The sequence below is a fragment of the Vipera berus genome (assembly GCF_964194415.1).
Source record: "Vipera berus genome assembly, chromosome: Z".
Classification (NCBI taxonomy): domain Eukaryota; kingdom Metazoa; phylum Chordata; class Lepidosauria; order Squamata; family Viperidae; genus Vipera; species Vipera berus.
In genome coordinates, this window is record NC_138205.1 from 95,851,203 (window position 1) to 95,869,812 (window position 18,610).

At 37.0% G+C, this 18,610-nt stretch overlaps 1 protein-coding gene across 1 annotated transcript in view; it reads right to left on the bottom strand.

Annotated features, from left to right (window-relative positions):
* HDAC9 (histone deacetylase 9) overlaps positions 1-18,610 on the bottom strand; it is a gene marked incomplete at both ends in the record, with an annotated part of 190,569 nt that overhangs the window by 23,219 nt on the left and 148,740 nt on the right. The window contains 2 exons of the mRNA XM_081346258.1: positions 5,704-5,788; positions 11,869-12,002. Of these exons, the coding sequence (XP_081202384.1) occupies positions 5,704-5,788; positions 11,869-12,002 (219 nt within the window). The remainder of the gene's footprint in view (positions 1-5,703; positions 5,789-11,868; positions 12,003-18,610) is intronic.

The window sequence follows — 18,610 nt, forward strand, 5'->3', positions numbered from 1 at the left end:
AGGCCAAATCTTCGCTAAGTTAGACCTCGCCCAGGTTTACCAGCAGCTACTGGTAGACGACGCTACTGCGGAAGCACAAACAATCGTCACACACAGAGGTGCATTCCAAGTGCGCCGCTTGCAGTTTGGGGTAAGCATAGCACCAGGGTTGTTCCAAAGTATTATGGAACAAACATTGAAGAACATTCCTGGCCTCTGCCCGTATTTTGATGATGTCCTGATCACGGGGGAATCAGTGGCAGTCCTGGTGGAACGTCTCCGTGCAGTACTGCAACATTTCCGTGAGGCAGGCCTAAACCTCAAGAAGGAAAAGTGCCAGATCGGCATGGAATCCACAGAATTCCTGGGTTTCTGCATTGATGCTGCTGGAATCCACCCATCTGATGCAAAGCTAAAGGCAATTCAGCAAGTCCCCACACCAAAATCCAAATGCATCAGCTACAAGTATTCCTGGGCTTGCTCAATATTTACCACTCTTTTTTACCGTATAAGGCTGCCCTGGCAGGACCGCTACACCGCCTACTGGACAAAAAATCACCCTGGGTCTGGTCGCGCACCAAAGACAAAACATTCCAGGTGGTAAAATCATTGTTATCCTCGGAATCTGTCCTAGCTCATTTCAACAAAAACCTACCAGTAACACTAGCCTGTGATGCTTCGCCATATGGCATTGGGGCAGTACTAAGCAACAGGATTGCCAGATGGTAGAGAGGCCCCGATTGCATACTATTCTAGAACGTTATCATCGGCTAAAAGAAACTATGCCCAGATAGAAAATTCTTCCAAAAATCTGCTACAGATAAGTTCCAGAATATTCTTGGGAACTTAGAATAGACTTATGGAGCTGACAGCTTTTTCATGGAATACTCAAACAATTTTCAGAATCATTGGAGTAGTGACTTTGAACCTTTTGAGATCCCTATAGACTAGAACTTGCAGTCATATGAAACAACAAAGAGTCTTGTGTCACTTTGTAGACTAACACATTGAATACAGCTCAAACTTTTGAAAATTTTACTTAACAGAAAGGAATAGGTTAGGAAAACCTAAAGCTAAAATGAAAGTGTGCATTAATTCAAAATTTCAGATTAAACTGGTTGAAATTCCAAAATTTGCTGTAAACGTATGAAAAGCATCTTTGATAGTGAACTATTTTTATTTATAATGTTAGGATAAATTAAGAATTTTCAACCACTGTTGATTTTTTTTCCTGCTACACTATGCCGTATGTCTCTAAATAAGGTTACCTTTAAAACTGTCTTGCATCACTTTAACTGGTATGGTTGTATCATATCAAACCTTGGTATGATCCTTGGGAAGCTGGGTGTGAAAACTCCTTTGGTTTCTTTTTTCCAAGTCAAAAATAGTGAATTAATCTCAGCAGACATCTAATTGTAATATATTTAGTCATGAAGTGAGGTCCTCTACCATTTCCCCAGCCCATGCTTTGCTAGGAGATTGCAAGCAAACATAATCACATATATGAAAAGCCTGTACTAGGTTTCCAACCAGGAAAAGGTGAGTTATTTTTGTTAAACTATATTAAAATCCAGCTGTAAATACAATGACTTGAAACTAAACTGGAAGCAACTTGCTTTTTTCCTGCAGCACCTCTAAATCAAGAGACAGGCTTTCTTTTATTTGTGTACCCTATTAGAAGCAGTAAAATAGCTAAGGAGAAGGTAAAAGAAAATTTGCTTGATCAATTTATGCAACATGATAAGGAGACAGTTCCTTTGAAAGAAATTACCAGAACTCCTTAAGTTGTTGCTAGGATCTATATATAATGGAGGATTTTATGGAGATAAAGTCTAAAATACATTACAAAATTAAGATTCCCAGCTGCAACCCTATACCCACTTAACTTAGATTAAATCCCATCTGAACTCAATAGGGCTTGCTTTTGAGTAATGTATGAAAATGCACTAAAAGCATCAGAAAATTGGCTTTTTTCCAACTTGTAAAATTCTTGACATTCCCCACCTCCTCCTATATTTAAGGCACTATAATTGTTAGATCTGGGAAAATATCATGTAAAAAATACAAAAAATTAAAATTGTTATCAAAGGTATACTTAGAGTCTACAGTAAAACAAACAAAGTTATAGAGACATTCCACAATGTTCTCACAGAATATTAAGCAACAGTCACTGTTTTCAGGGAACAAAGTATTCAGTCCCATTTATTTATGGATTTCAGTGTTCACAAAGTGGGTGGGTGTTTCAAGAAAAAGCATATGGGTAAGCAATTCAAATATATTGCCATAGGAATAATACTCTGCTTTGCCATCAATGAAATGATAGCCTATGGATCACTTTTGAGCTTCTGTCAAGGTATTAAAAATTCAAGTAATAGTAGCCCACAGCTAGAATTCTGGCTTTCTATAACTGCATCCTTCAAACTTCATCTGATTCAAAACTCACAAATGTGCCATTAACAACTGGACAAAGTAGAGACACTTTCACTTTTCCTATTCCTTACAATTAAATCAGCACAACACTCAATGTTCTCATGTTTGCTTTGATCATTTTTTTAATCATTTTTTTTCTCAGCAGATAGAATGAAAATATATTCTAACACTCACAAAATTGTGTTCAGTTCTTTTTTGTTAACAAAAATGTAAACTATCCCAAATATTTCCCTGTTAGTTGTGGAAATAAGATTTTTTTTGTTATTCCTTTTTCTTTGTCTTTGCAAAATGGCTGTGTTTTGCTTGTTTGGAGGCAATGCAGTTTTCTTGTTGAAGTGGTAGGATTGCGTTTTAGTTCTAGAAGAATCTTTTTAGTTCTAGAAGAATCTTTTCCATGCAGTTGCAAAAATCCCTTCTGGCTATTGGTACTACCAGGCAAAGGTTTGAAACACCTTAATGTGAAGAAATGAAAGAACTTTACTTTGTTTTACAAATGGAAGAGGCCAACAAACAGCTTTGAAGAGGTGCTTGCATAAACTTTCTTCAAAGAAAAACACCTTTCTGAAGCTTACAAGACTCTGCATGGGATAAAACCATCAATACAGAGCTGATGTGGCAGACTTTGGGAAATCCTACCAATGGTTAGAAAGACCTGCACTAAAAGACAGCACTGAGGCACTGATCATAGCAGCACAAAAACAGGCACCAAGCAGCAGTTACAAGAAGTGGGTCTAGCTCACTTGAAGGATCCAAGGTGCAGACTCTACAGCACTGGTGTCAAACTTGTCACATCACGTGATATCTTGCGACGTATCACGACTTTTTTTTTGCATTGCTGGAGCTGGGGTGGGCACAGCATCGATATGTTGTAACTGGCCCATGGGCCAGCAGTTTGACACCCCTACTCTACAGAAAGCATCAACACATAATGGCAGGGCATTAGATAACAAGCAGAAACAGCATACACTGAATGGCGCAACAAATGTTCTTGTACACAATACCCAGCTAGACCTTCCTAAATCCAGATGGGGATCCCATAGAAGAATGGAGAAACTAAGATTTGATGAGACTTCCAGATCCTGACAGACACATGGGTGCTAGCCAATCTACCAGACATTATAGTAATAAATAAAGACTAAAAGACAGCAATGGTGATAGATGTGGTGCCAAGGATGAAAGAATATGAGAATCTAAAGAAATACCAGGGCTTAAAGGAGAACTTGGAGAGGATATGGAAAATAAAATAGTCCCAGTCATTGTAAGAGCCCTTGGGATTGTGACTCCTAAACTGGGAGAGTGGCTCCAAGAGAGCACAGGAATAACAACAGAACTTTCTGTGCAGAGGAGTACAGGGCTAGGAACAGTTAACATATTGTGCAGAAGCCTCAAACTCCTAGATCTCTGGTAGAGGACTTGAGATTGAAGACACATACCATCCGTAAGAGGAGAAGCTATTAAATAAAGATATTAATATAATTTAGGAATTATTATAATTTAGGAATTATAATTTAGGAATTTGAACAAGCCGGCCTGGCCTGAAGGGGGATGGGTTGGGTTTTTATCTCATTTTTAATATCTGTATTTATTGTTTTTAGCTGGGCATATGTTTAATTTTCTTTTAACTTTTGTATTTTTGTATTTTTTATATATCTGCCCTGTTCACCGCACTGAGTCCTTCGGGAGAAGGGCGGTATATAAATAAAATTATTATTATTATTATTATCCACTTTCAGCTTTGACAAGGTCTATTTTCTGCCCAGCAAATTCCACAAAGATGCACTGTTGGCCCTTGATACAAAAAGACGGTGTATTCTTGACATAATTCAAACATGGGTCTGTAAACCCCTGTATAAAAGTTATCATCACTCTTCTGAAAAAACATTTCACATCAGGAGCCCTGATCCACCTGTCTTTATTTTCTAAGAAATTATCTGCATTAAATTATAATACATATTTATTATATTATACATAATTACTATAAATCATGAATAATACATATATAAATAATAATGACCTTTTCCCCCAATTACACCAGCAAATGAGTAATTGGAAAGATAAGCATCTACAAATCAGGTCAATATCTGAAAAAAACTGAGGGAAATATGGACAGTGGCAAAACTTGACAGTGGCTTCATATTGGATCAATCAAGAAGGGCAAATATTTGCAGCATAAGAACAGGTGCTAAGAACAACTGAATAAAAATGAAAATTCAAAGCACTGAAATGTTTGTAAAGAGAAAGATGAAACTCTTCCCAAATTCTATCAAAATTATTCAAACAAATTATAAGAAAAGACATAAACACTGACCAAAATGGTACAATGGGATTTATGTAAAAAGTGTGGATCTGATGTCATAAAATATTGATGTGACTTTCAACACTGGAAAAAAGTTCCAGAATGATCATGTGATTTTTTTAATATATTGCTGAATTTATATAGACCAACATTCTAGGACATAACACTCCATACATCACAATAATTGATGACTACAAGTTTAACTTACAAATGTACTAATAGCAAACCATAATAGTGTAGCTCAAAAAGAACTGAAAAACATTGGGATTTAACAATGAAATACAGAGTGTATAGAGAAAATCTTCATCATTTAACACCATAGCTAATAGTAGAGTCACAGGAGCTAAAATAGAAGAGTTGTCAAAATGGCTGAAAACATTAGCCTTATTCACCTGCGCAACATTCATTTCACAAAAACAACTATAATTAGAATTGTATACATATTATGGCAATACTTGGAATATTTTGGAAACCCACATACTGTAAGAGCAGTATGTATTTTTAGAGAACAAAAAATGGTGAGCATCCATATATCTAGAAAAATAAAAAAGTAAATTGAAAGGGGATAGAAAATATATTCTGGCATTGCAATCAATGCTAAGGAGCAATCACTGTTAGGTGCTTTGTTATTTGCCTCAATTTGGCTTCAAAATTCAAAGCTCTAAAGATTATGGGCTCTAAAATGAGCCCTATCATGCATTTAGGTATGTTAAGTTCTTCAATATATTTTCAACTGCAATCAATTCTTCATATCTTTCAATAGAAACAGTTGCCCAGGTATTGAAAGTTTATGAGTGAGCTGCCAATAGACAACAACAACAAAAAAATCTGAAAACTTCTATTAATTGAGGGAGAAAGAAGAATCCACCAGATGACTATATGGTGCTGTTATGCTATGACTAGTAAGAAAAAATGGATTGTTTACATATCCTAAAAAACTATTCAGGTAATAAAGGCAATATTAAATGTTTAGGGATGAGTAAATCCCTGAAACTTACTATGAATTGCAGTAGATTTTTGCAAAGAAACTATTGCATTCACATTAGGTGTTTGATGAAGGATGTCTTCAGAGATGGGTTCCAACTGGAAAAAAAATAGAAGAAATCAATAGTAAAGGGTATGAATATACTGAAAATTCAGTGGAAGCAAAAACATATCAAAAATATTGAATTCTGAAAATATCTATCAGAGAAGATAATTTGTTGTGACTTTTCCTTGCTGTTCCATGGAGAGAAAGACAAAGTTTTTGCTTTCTGTTTTTCAACCATGTAATTGAATTCCAAGGGGGCTTTCCAATGACTGCAAGACTAATTTTCAGAGACTCTTGAGCAGGTGCATGTCTATGTAATAGTCATTTAAAAATGTTAGTTATTTTGGTAATTTTGGTAAGCTACTCACAAATCAAATTCCAATGTGTCTATATGTGCAGCTGGACACCAAAACAAAACATTACTGAAACTATTTGGCAAGTGTAGATATAATAGACAATGGAAAATTTGTCACTGTTTACACAGGCTTGTCATGTGAGTACACAACTCTGTGATGTGGTACAATTTTAATGTAAATAAGTAAGTAAGTAAGTAAAGAATACTTATAAAATTAAAGAGAGCTTGGTATTTGCAGTGTTTGCAACTACTTAGATTGGGAAGAAAAAAGTCATGTAACCATAATTCTAGAGATTAATTGGGTGTAAACTAAAATAATTATTTTCCTTATATTAGCTTTAACATAGATTTATTTTTCAAATTCCCAACTGATATAATTCATTCTCAATAAAAATGGTAGGTTTATTGGAATGGTGTTATTTATAGAGCTGTAATTGTAATAAGTAATTCTTTAAACAAATGAATATATTTATTGAAAAGGAAGACATGTTGTTGAAAGCACTTCACCAAAAGGCTAATGAACTTACTTCCCAAAGCATTAGGGAATGCAAATCCAGCCTGGGAACCTAATGCCATTGTAGGTCATATGTGCATACTGGCAGTTACGAAAATATTAATGGATGAGTAAAATAGATACAATTTGTAATTTAACTAAAATTCAAATGGAACCTAAGAAAATATAGTAAATAATAATATAATTATTGTCATATATTTAATCATTCTCCCTTTGTGTCACCTTAACAGCTTTGGCAAACAGCTAACAATTCATTTCAGAACTTTGGCCTCAATTCCTCTGTCAGCTTCTGCTCCATGTCAGTGAAACCTCATCAGAATCTAGAGGTAGAATCATTACACTCTCACCTTTGTGATGCCAGATGCACTCTTGTAAAGAACCACTTAAAAAGCACCAAGGATTGCAACAAATTATATCTTCTGAGAGAGAGAGAGAGAGAGAGAGAGAGAGAGAGAGAGAGAGAGAGAGAGAGAGAGAGAGAGAGAGAGAGAGAGAGAGAGAGAGAGAGAGAGAGAGAGAGAGAGAATCTGTATTGCAGAGAATAATTTCTGGTGGCAATGATCCATTCTTTAAAATCATTAAACTAAATAGACAAGAGGGTGTCCCTGGAAAATATCATGAGACCTAGCAGCGAACAAAAGGGATCACTCTATAGTTGACAGGCATTGCAACATCACCTTCACTCCTACGCTTCTTGGCATTCTTTTAGCGCTGGAGCCAAAGAGCACAAAAACTGAAAGAGTGGAAATACATCTTTATAAAAGAATTTTACATAAACAACTGACTAAGGTCAGTGCAGGAGCAACAGAACCAGTTGATGGATATGCTTGAAAAGATATACCAAAGGATATTTTTTTAAACAGTTGAGGCTAACCCACTTGGTCTCTCCTATGTTTTCTTGCATTTGCTTTTAAATTTGTGCATGTAGTGTATGAGAAAAGGCATTTTCAAAGAAGTGGAATCTCTAAGCACACTGGGTAAAGGGGGGCCAAGGTAAACTGGGCTTTTATAAAGAAATGTGAGCTCACAATCACGCAGTTGCACAGTTTTATAGAAAAATGGAAAATTTGAGAGAGACAAAAATACTTTGGAAAGAATGGGTCAATTTGTCCATGACGCAGCACTTTTCTGCTCTAGTGTCTCAAAAAATTCTTAATCCTGCCCTGAGATCTTGCACTTACATGTACCATGTTTATTGATATTTGGTTCATTCTAAATTCTACATAGATATAAGCTTCAGTTATATGGATTATATCTATTCCTGTTAAAACATTTTTTTCCCAGTGTCCTTTCACTGCTTTTATTCAGTAACTTGAAGATGCAAAGTGAGAGTCTCACCATGGTCAGCATTCTGCAGCCTCTGGGCAGCAGGTGTTTCCTTCCTGTCAGGGTTCAAAAGACTAAAAGCAATCAAGTTATTCTGGCACCTGAGGGAGAAAATTTCATGTTCTACTTTTCTTTAGCAGGAAAAAAAAATACAAAAATAAATTTAATAACTGTCACATGTTCTGCTTTTTCAATTGCATGACATCCCAAATCAGCTGTCAGAGGTGGCTTGTCTCGTTTTATCTAATGGCAGGATTGGCCCTAAGCATCAGCTTTAGGAAGAGAACTTAAAAGTCAACCTAAGTGCAATTTTTGTTTAGCAAAAGTTTCTTTCAAGCCAAGTGCTTCATATTTCTTAAACACAAAGAGCTTTTTTTCAATTATAATTTCTTGTACGATAAGTAAGAGATTATCAGGGGGAAAAAAGCTTGCCTTTAAAATACTGATCTCATGCTATTATCTCAAACAATTAGTCATCTAAACAATTTGTCCTTTTCAGTTCAAGCTTTTCTTCTAATTAGTTGAAACAACAGGTCTCTGTTTTGATAGTTGCCTATATAATGAATGGATTTGCTTTAAAATCACCAATTGAGTGCATCATGAATATCTTGAAGTAGCTTAATCTCCCTTACCCCAAATACCTCAATTAAGGATTCAGGATTTTTACTTCAGGTTTCAAAAGGGAGCTAACTTCTTAATCTTTTCACACTTCTCAAAAGAATGTCCCTCTGAGTGGCTCCCTAGGGGAGTTTAGAAAGAGATTTTAAAGAGAAACAACCACTAGTTCCTGCCAAATTTGGTTTCACCCAAGCTCTACTCAGCAGTTGTGTAATTGAAATAGCAAAGGAGGCCCAGGTCTGCTTTTACTGTACTCCAGAATCCCTGCTCAAACCATCTTCACTCCTGGCATTTCCATATCAGATGTTAATATATGTAGTGAGACCCTTTACTGTATACATTTGGCATGGCATCCTTTCAATTGTGAATTTCATCTGCACAGGATTCCACATCATGACAATATTCTAAGCATAATTTATCAAACCAATGAACAATTCCACTTTGGACTTTTTCACTTAACATAAAATGGTCAGGAATGGAGTCAGCACCCATGGATTGTTGTCCCTCTCTCACTTCCCTGGAAACCTGGGATTTTGGACATTCATATAGACTCAGTCCATATCCTTTCTAGCTTTGAAAAGTGATGATAAACTGTCATAAATACTCTTGGGAAGAAGCAAACTGATTCTCAGTATAAAATACTGTAATCTTAAAAGTTTACATTTAGAAGTTGGTCCTACTGGTTTCATTGGAATGCAAGTAAGTGTGATTTAGATCCAAGTTAGATTTCTGTATAATTTCCAAATTTGGGCTGTATTCCAAAGCACACATACTTGGAAATCAAATACACTGAAATTAATGGGACTCCCTTCCAACTTAAATGCATTATAGCTGAGGCATAATATTCAGGGCAACAGAATTGGTTCTTTTCTACTTCTCAAGCAAAAGAAATGCAGGAGTAGATTGTTTTTGCTTGCTTTCCTGAAATTTTAGAAGAGCTAATCCAAATGAGTGTACAAGGACTATACTACTTACGGGTAACATATGTAATCAAGTAACAATGCAAGATCACAAATTATGTTAAATGGATGAATAACAACAATACACAACTGGCATTGGTCTAGCTACACCATTAGTTGCCTACCAGAACAGCCAAAGATGAACTGGAAGCTAATGCTGTTTTATAGAATGATGAACTTCACAAGCAAATAGTTCTGAGATCCTATGAGTTGGCTGGAGTGGGGGGCTAAGGGAGCACTTTCATATAACAGAGCAAGTTTTAAACCTGTTTTTGCCAGAAATAGTGGCTTTACAAAGTTGGAAAAGGGTTATCTGAGGTGCAAAATCTCTGACAATCAAGAGAAGCTAGTTGCATTGTTTCCCCATGATTTAACTTATAACTAAGTGTAGTAAAGTTCAAAAATTCATTCAGTTAATTTGTAACATCTGCAGTGATAGGCCTCATATTCTGTTGCAGGTAGTCCTTGACTTAATGACCACAGTTAGAATCAGAATTTTCATTGCTAAGCAAGACAGTTGTTAAATAAATCATGCTCAATTTTATGATTTTTTGCTATGGTTGTTAAGTGAATCATCCAGTTGTTAAGTGAATTTGGCTTTCCCCATTGCTTGCCTGAAGTCAGCTGGAAAGGTCCTAAATGATGAATACATGACCTCAGGATGCTACAACCATTGTAATAATGTGTTGGTTGTCAAGCACCTAAATTTTGATCACATGACCATGGGGATGCTGTGACAGTCATAAATGCAAAGACTGTCATAAATCACATTTTTCTGTGCCATTGTATCTTTGTTCATTAAGTAAATGGTTGTAAGTTGATTACCTGTAAGTTTAATTTTTTATCCTTTAAGGGTTTTTTATCCCTACACAATTTTTCCCCGCAGTATCTATGCTTTTTTACTTCTTGTTATTATTGTCATGTTTGTCATATTTAAATCATTTGTAAACTGTTCAGAGTCAGTGGGAATCAAGTGCCATATAAAAGTAATAAATAATACATAATAAAATTGTATTTGTATAATTATATACTTTCTTTAAATGTTTAAATTATAAGCCATCTTTCATTATTGCAGAGAATGAATAGCAGTAGCTAAGTGGAACACAATATAGCTTCTCAACTGATTATTTTCTGTGCAAAAATCAGATATATTTGTATGTGTATGTTTTGTTTCTTCTGGGTTGTTTTCCTTCCAAAGATTCCAAAGCAAAATCTTGTGAAGCACCTCTTTTTGTAATTAGTTTGTGTTATTAAATCTTCAAGTCTGATTTGCTCATTGAGAATGTTGGAAGTAACTGTTTTGCTTACAGAGGTTTATTTTGTCTGTCTGTCTGTCTATCTGTCTATCTATCTATCTATCTATCTATCTATCTATCTATCTATCTATCTATCTATCTATCTATCTATCTATCTATCTATCTATCTATCTATCTATCTATCTATCTATCTGCATACCTCCGTGTGCCTGTATGTGTATGTGTCTCTGTGCATCTACTGAAAAGTTGTGTAGATGGAACAGCATACTGTTGCATGGACAGAGATGCCAAGAACAACAATAGCAATATAAAAGTATTTCAAAGCCTGCTTCATTCATGTTTATGAATTCTAATCCTCAGCACATGAATAAATACATTTGACAAACTGCAGAGTGCCTTTCTGACCTTTCTAATTTGAGTTCAGTTGGATATGCCATCATGAGAAGTCAGTGCTGGCCTTGCCAGGTTTTTCTTTTTGAATGAAAATGAGTGCAATGTTTATGCAATTTGGAAAATGGAGTTTCCACCAAAAAAGAGCTTATAATTGTGAGATTAATAGCCTACAAAGAATTGTATTTCCAAATTATGAAAATTGAAACTCAAGTCCTATCCTTTGTTATTGATCCTAAAGGCTGAAATCAGCTTTTTAGCTGACTATGTGTTAGTAGCTAAGTTGCTAATTCATTACTCACTAATGAATAAAATTCTCAACTGCAATTATTTGGCATATCTTCATTTAAATAAAGTAAATTAATCACAAGAAGATCAAATGTCTGAAAAAATGTCTCAGGGATGGATAACCCAGTGCTTAAACTTTGTCTATTGGGCTGGATCCATGTAGGCAGCAATGACTTCTGTTAAAAAAAGGCATCATTTTTCAGGAAAAAAAATACTTAGACTTTCCATTCTATGAATAGCTGATGAAACAGGTTTTCCACTATCACCATATTAAATTTCCCCACAAACATTTTTATAAGTACTTACAAAGACAATGTAATTCTACTGACCTTTACCCCTATTTCTATAATAGATTATAAATCCAGCGCAGTATGACAAATATCCAGGAATTTTACATTATTTTATTAACTTTGAATATGTTGGTTACCTCGTTTCCCAGTAAAACATTTAAACAAGCTTCTGATGCATCACAGATGGCAGTAAGATCATGTCCTCCCTCCAAGGCTAGCACCATGCGACCACCTGCCAGTGTCAACAACTGTTTGATGAGGTGACCAAAACCTGCCATGTCAATAAAATATGCAAATCAATATATTAGAAGTATCTATATGAAATAATCACTGCATATTAGGATGTATTGGATGTATGAAGAATGGACCAATAATAGCACCCTCATTTTTAAACAATAATTTGGGCTCAGAACCACCAACTCATGACATCTAGAAATACCTGAAAATAATTTAGAAAAACAGAAGCCTTTTTTACAGAAGAAAACTTCATGAAATTGGGGACATATATTGATAGAGGTAACCCTTATTTTATTAGCAATCAAATTCATGGTTTGTAAGTGCAAACAAGATCTTGTTATCTGCAGGCTCAAGGTTGACTCAGCCTTCCATCCTTCCGAGGTAGGTAAAATGAGGACCCAGATTGTTGGGGGCAATAAGCTGACTTTGTAATAATGCCACTTGGGGGGGGGGGCGAAAGCCCTAATAAGCAGGCATATACATAGAATGAAGGCTACTGCTGAGCTTGTAAGCCGCCCTGAGTCTTCGGAGAAGGGCGGGATATAAATGGAATTAAAATAAAATAAAATAAAATAAAAATAAACTCCTTCATATGTTTGTGGTTTGAAGCCTGTGATTCTGTTTGGATAGGATTTTTGGATATTTGGATGGAATTGTATGCATGTACAAAATGGTAAGTGTGCATTTGTACATCCATAAAGTAATTTTTCAAGATCTTGTTACTCATTGTTTTGTTATCTGTGTTGGTTAAGTTGGAATGGAACCCCGCCCCCCAAAACAATGAGAACTACCTAAAGATTCATGTATTCAAAAACTTTACAGTACAATTTTGGGCATATCTACAAAAGGATTGACTGAATCCAAAGGAAATACATAGCACTGAAACCAAAACTTTTTATGCATTTGTCCCACAAGAATTTGCTGTACAATAATGGGGAAAAACTGCACTCTTGCAATTAGTCCACAGCATAGAAGCCTGTGAAATTCTTCAGAGGTATACTTTATTCATTATCTGACATAATTGTTCTAATGACATTAATAAAAGAGAGATAAGGAAAATATATTTGTGGTAGATTAATAAAAAGAATATTAAAAAAAAAACAGAATATGTACTCAGCAATACCCAACAGAAATCTCCTCTGTGAAAAGTGCTGAGAGTTCTTCAGCAGCAAGCAAGTCACAGATTTTTTTCCCCTTTCTTTTGCTTTTTTTTTGCAGAAGCACTCTTGTTGAGGCTCACAGGAAATATCAGCATGGAATATTGACTGTTAACTCAGAAGATGATGCCATTTGTTAATTTTTACAAGGAGAGCTGCCAGCATTCATGTTTACTGAAAATCATAGCATCTGAAGAGGAAGCTGTCTAAGAAATCATCTAAGCATAATCAGTGATGAAGAAAATAAACTTTGGTCACACTTAGAGGAACTATTTTCACATAGACCTGGCAACTGGTCTAGTCAGGAACTGGAGTAAATCTGGAAAACTCAATTTCAGAAAAAAATCAAGGACAATGCTCATACCTCTTAGAAGTCAATAGAGAAAAATACTTGCATACCTACAAATACCTTGTTACTAATACTTATAGCCAACAAAATATTACTACACTTTTGTCAACCTAATTATACACAGTTATCCAGGTGACTTTGTTGTGAGGAAAGCCCATGTTTTAATCAACAGCACCATGGCAACTGAATTACGGAAAACCTTAGGTTACAGGGGTGTCAAACTGCCGGCCCACGGGCCGGACACATCATCAGGAAACTGCGCCCACCCCATTGCCCGCAATGGGAAAAAAGCTCTGATATGTTGTGTGACATCACGTGACATCGTGAGTTTGACATGTCTTCCTTAGGACAAATTTGGATCTTGTATTTTCCAAAAACTTTCAAGAGAAATTAATTTCCTAAAAGAACAGGGAAAATTCTAGAAATAATTAAGGAAAAAACAAAAGTCAAAGCAAAACCAACTATTGAGGCACCAGCTGTAGAGAATTTAATTTAATTTAATTTAATAATATTTGTATACCGCCCTTCTCCCTGAGGACTCAGGGCGGTTCACAGGGCAGAATAAAATACTAAATACAAACGTTAAAAAGAGATTAAATAGTTGCCCATATTAAAACAGTGGAACCGGTAGCTGGTTCCACAGCTCCGGAGCGCCCACAGAGAAGGATCTCCCCCTGGGGGCCACCAATCGACATTCTCTGATCGGTGGCACCCTGAGGAGGCCCTCTCTGTGGGAACGCACAGGGCGCAGGGAGCTTGATGCCGGCAGCAGATGTTCCCTAAGGTACTCCGGCCCCATGCCATGGAGTGCTTTGAACACCGAGAAGAACACCGAGAAGAGCTCCTGTTCTCTTCTATCACAGAATAATAAACTTTCCAAAACCTATTCCTGTTGGATTTAGAAAAGGTGTGGAAATCAGAAAGAGCATTCTTTTAGTTAACACCTTCTGAATCACATAAAATATCAAGAATCCAGCTACCCAGGCCTTCCAAAAGTTACTATGGACTATTATTCAAAAGAAACAGACCAAATAAAAGAGGAGGTGGAGTTGCTATCTATATAAGAAATAACTACATCTCTACAGAAATAGAGCACAATTATGATGAAAACTGTAAACTTGAATGCATTTGGGTCAATAAAGAAGGGAGAAAAAATGACATTGTCATAGGTGTATACTATAGACCACCCAACCAAACAGGAAATAGATGAACTTTTTGCTAGTCAGCTAACTAAAGTATGTAGGAAGCACATCACAATAGTAATGGGGGACTTTAACTACCCTGACATCAACTGGGAGACAAACTCTGCACCAAGTGGAAGATCAAACAGATTCCTGACAAACCCAGCAGACAACTTTTTCACTCAAAAAGTAGAGAAGGGAACTAGAGGATAAGCCATTTTGGATCTAATTCTCACTAACAGAGATGGAATGATAGAAGGTGTTGAAGCCACAGAAACCTTGGGAGGAAGTGATCATGCAATATTGGAATTCAACATTCAGGGAGCACAAGCAATAGAATACAGTCAAACTAGAGTCTTGACTTTAAGAGAGCTAATTTCAATAAGCTTGGGAAGGATTCCATGGATGAGAATCCTCAAAGGGAAAACAACTCAAGAAGATTGGGAAATTTTGAAAAATGAGATAATAAAAGCCCAGTCTAGCACAATACCAACAAAGAGGGAAAATAACAGCTCTCAAAAGAAACCAGCATGGCCGCATAAAGAATTCTCTTATAAATTAAAAGATAAAAGGACAAGTATAGAAAGTGGAAAGAGAGGCACATAACTAAGGCAGAATATGAGCAAATAGCCCGAGCCTGCAGGTTCGAGTCCCACCAGGCTCAAGGTTGACTCAGCCTTCCATCCTTCCGAGGTAGGTAAAATGAGGACCCAGATTGTTGGGGGCAATTAAGCTGACTTTGTAATAATGCCGCTTGGGGTGTGTGTGTGAAAGCCCTAATAAGCAGGCATATACATAGAATGAAGGCTACTGCTAAGTTTGTAAAGCCGCCCTGAGTCTTCGGAGAAGGGCGGGATATAAATGGAATTAAAATAAAAAAATAAAATAAAAAATAAATAAGGCTCAGAATCAACTAAGGCTTGCGACCAAAGTCAAAAATAACAAAAAAAGCTTCTTTCAACGTGTAAAAAACAAAAAAAAGTGAAGGAAATGATTGGTCCATTAGTGGTTGAAAATGGCAAGAAGGTGACAAGCAACAGGGAGAAAGCAAAACTATTTAACTCATTTTTTGCATCTGTCTTTACACAAAGGGAAAAAACAGACCAACCTATCAAAAATAGTGCCATAAAAAACAGAATAGAAATGCAAGTTAATATAGCAAGAAAATGGTAAGTGAGCACCTGTCCAGCCTAGACGAGTTCAAATCACCAGGACCAGATGGATTACACCCCAAGGTGTAACTGACAGATGTGATCTCAGAACTACTGAACTATATTTTTCAAAGATCCTGGAGAATTACCAGAGGACCTTCAAAAAAGGAAAAAAAATAGATCCAGGAAAATACAGACCTATCAGCCTGACCTCAATACCTGGGAAGATTCTGGAAAAGATAATCAAACAACGAATCAGCAAGCAGCTAGAGGCAAACAAAATCATTACTAAAAGCCAAAAAGCAGATCATGCCAGACAAATTTTATTGCATTCTTTGACCAAGTGACAAAATTAGTGAACCAGAAGAATGCTGTGGATATAATTTACTTGGACTTCAGTAAGGCATTTGATAAAGTAGATCACAACCTACTACTTGATAAGCTAGAAAAATGTGGGTTACATAGCATCACCACCAGATGGATTCGTAGCTGGCTGACCGGCTGTACTCAGCATGTGGTCCTCAATGGAACCACATCTACATGGAGGGAAGTGTGTAGTGGGGTGCCCCAGGGCTCTGTTCTGGGCCCAGTGCTTTTCAACATCTTCGTCAATGATTTGGATAAAGGGATAGATGGGAAACTCATCAAATTTGCAGATGACACCAAGCTGGCAGGAATAGCCAACACTCCAGAAGACAGGTTTCAGATACAGGACGATCTGGACAGACTTGAACACTGGGTGCTATCTAACAAAATGAAATTCAATGGTGAAAAGAGTAAGGCTGTACATTTAGGCAAGAAAAACCAAATGTACAGGTATAGTATAGGGCGTACCTTGCTCAATAGTAGTAACTGTGAGAGGGATCTCGGAGTCCTAGTGGACAATCACTGAAATATGAGCCAGCAGTGTGCTGCAGCTGCCAAAAAAGCCAACACAGTGCTAAGCTGCATTAACAGAGGGATAGAATCAAGATCATGTGAAGGATTAATACCACTTTACAATGCTTTGGTAAGGCCACACTTGGAATACTGCATCCAGTTTTGGTCACCACGATATAAAAAAATGTTGAGACTCTGGGAAGAATACGGAGAAGAGCAACAAAGATGATTAGGAGTTGTTATTAGTTGCAAAGTCATGTCTGACCCATCGCGACCCCATGGATAATGTTCCTCCAGGCCTTCCTGTCTTCTACCATCTTCTGGAGTCCCTTTAGGTTCACGCCTACTGCTTCAGTGACTCCATCCAGCCACCTCATTCTCTGTCGTCCCATTCTTCTCTTGCCCTCAACCTTTCTCAGCATTAGGCTCTTCTCCAGTGAGTCCTTCCTTCTCATTAGGTGGCCAAAGTATTTGAATTTCAACTTCAGGATTTGGCCTTCTAAAGAGCAATCAGGATTGATCTCCTCTAGTACTGACCAGTTTGATTGCCTTGCAGTCCAAGGGACTCGCAGGAGTCTTCTCCAGCACCATAGTTCAAAGGCCTCAATTCTTTGGCACTCAGCCTTTCTTATGGTCCAACTTTCACAGCCATACATTGCAACTGGAAAGACCATAGCCTTGACTATACGCACTTTTGTTGGCAAGGTGATGTCTCTGCTTTTAGTGTGCTGTCTAGATTTGCTATGGCTTTCCTCCCAGGAGCAAGCGTCTTTTAATTTCTTGGCTGCAGTCCCCATCTATGGTGATTTTGGAGCCCAGGAAAATAAAATCTGTTACTACCTCCATTTCTTCCCCATCTATTTGCCAGGAACTGAGAGGGCCAGATGCCATGATCTTAAACATATAAGGAACGGCTGCTGGAATTGGGTATGTCTAGTTTAATGAAGAGAAGGACTAGGAGTAACATGATAGCAGTGTTCCAATATCTCAGGGGTTGCCACAAAGAAGAGGGAGCCAGGCTATTCTCCAAAGCACCCGAACACAGGACAAGAAGCAACGGATGGAAACTAATCAAGGAGAGAAGCAACCTAGAACTAAGGAGAAGTTTCCTGACAGAACAATTAAGCAGTGGAACAACCTGCCTCCAGAAGCTGTGAATGCTCCAACACTGGAAGTTTTTAAGAAGAGACTGGACAGCCATTTGTCTGAAATGGTACAGGGTTTCCTGCCTGAGCAGGGGGTTGGACTAGATGACCTCCAAGGTCCCTTCCAAGTTTACTATTATGATTATGATTATGCCAGTTGTGACCATGGTTTATCAAGCCATTTCTATTTGGGCAGAATATGCTATAAAGGAGGCATTTTTTCTGTGGTTTGAAAGATTTATACTTATGTGGCATTTTCTGTGAACTGCAATCATTCAGGGGACATTTTGGAGTGGAAATGGAAATCAGGATTTCTGTTGAGCCTTAAATAGACATTTTTTTAGAACCAACAATTTGGTGGGCATCAACATTTGTCAACTCAGTTCCAAGTGTTTCTTCACAAAATGGAGTTCCATTTACTTGATGGATCTATTCTAAAATATTTGGAGTGAAGCAGGTTAGCTATATATGTAAAGTGTTCCTATAAAATACACCAGGGATAACTCAGTTCTGAACCTGACGAGAACTCTGGAGGAAGTAAATTATCTAGGTCCACTTCAGTTGGATTTCAGGCTTGGATTCAGTGTGAAGACAGCCTTGGTTATACTTATGGATGACCTGTGGCAGAGCTAGGAGTTCCATAGAGTTTAATGCTTTCTCCCTTCCTGTTCAACATTTCTGTGAAACTACTGGGTGAGGTCACTTGCTGGTTAGGAGTTCAGTATGCTGATGAAAGCTAATTATATATAAGATATATCCCTGCTGCTCAGCATTATCCCT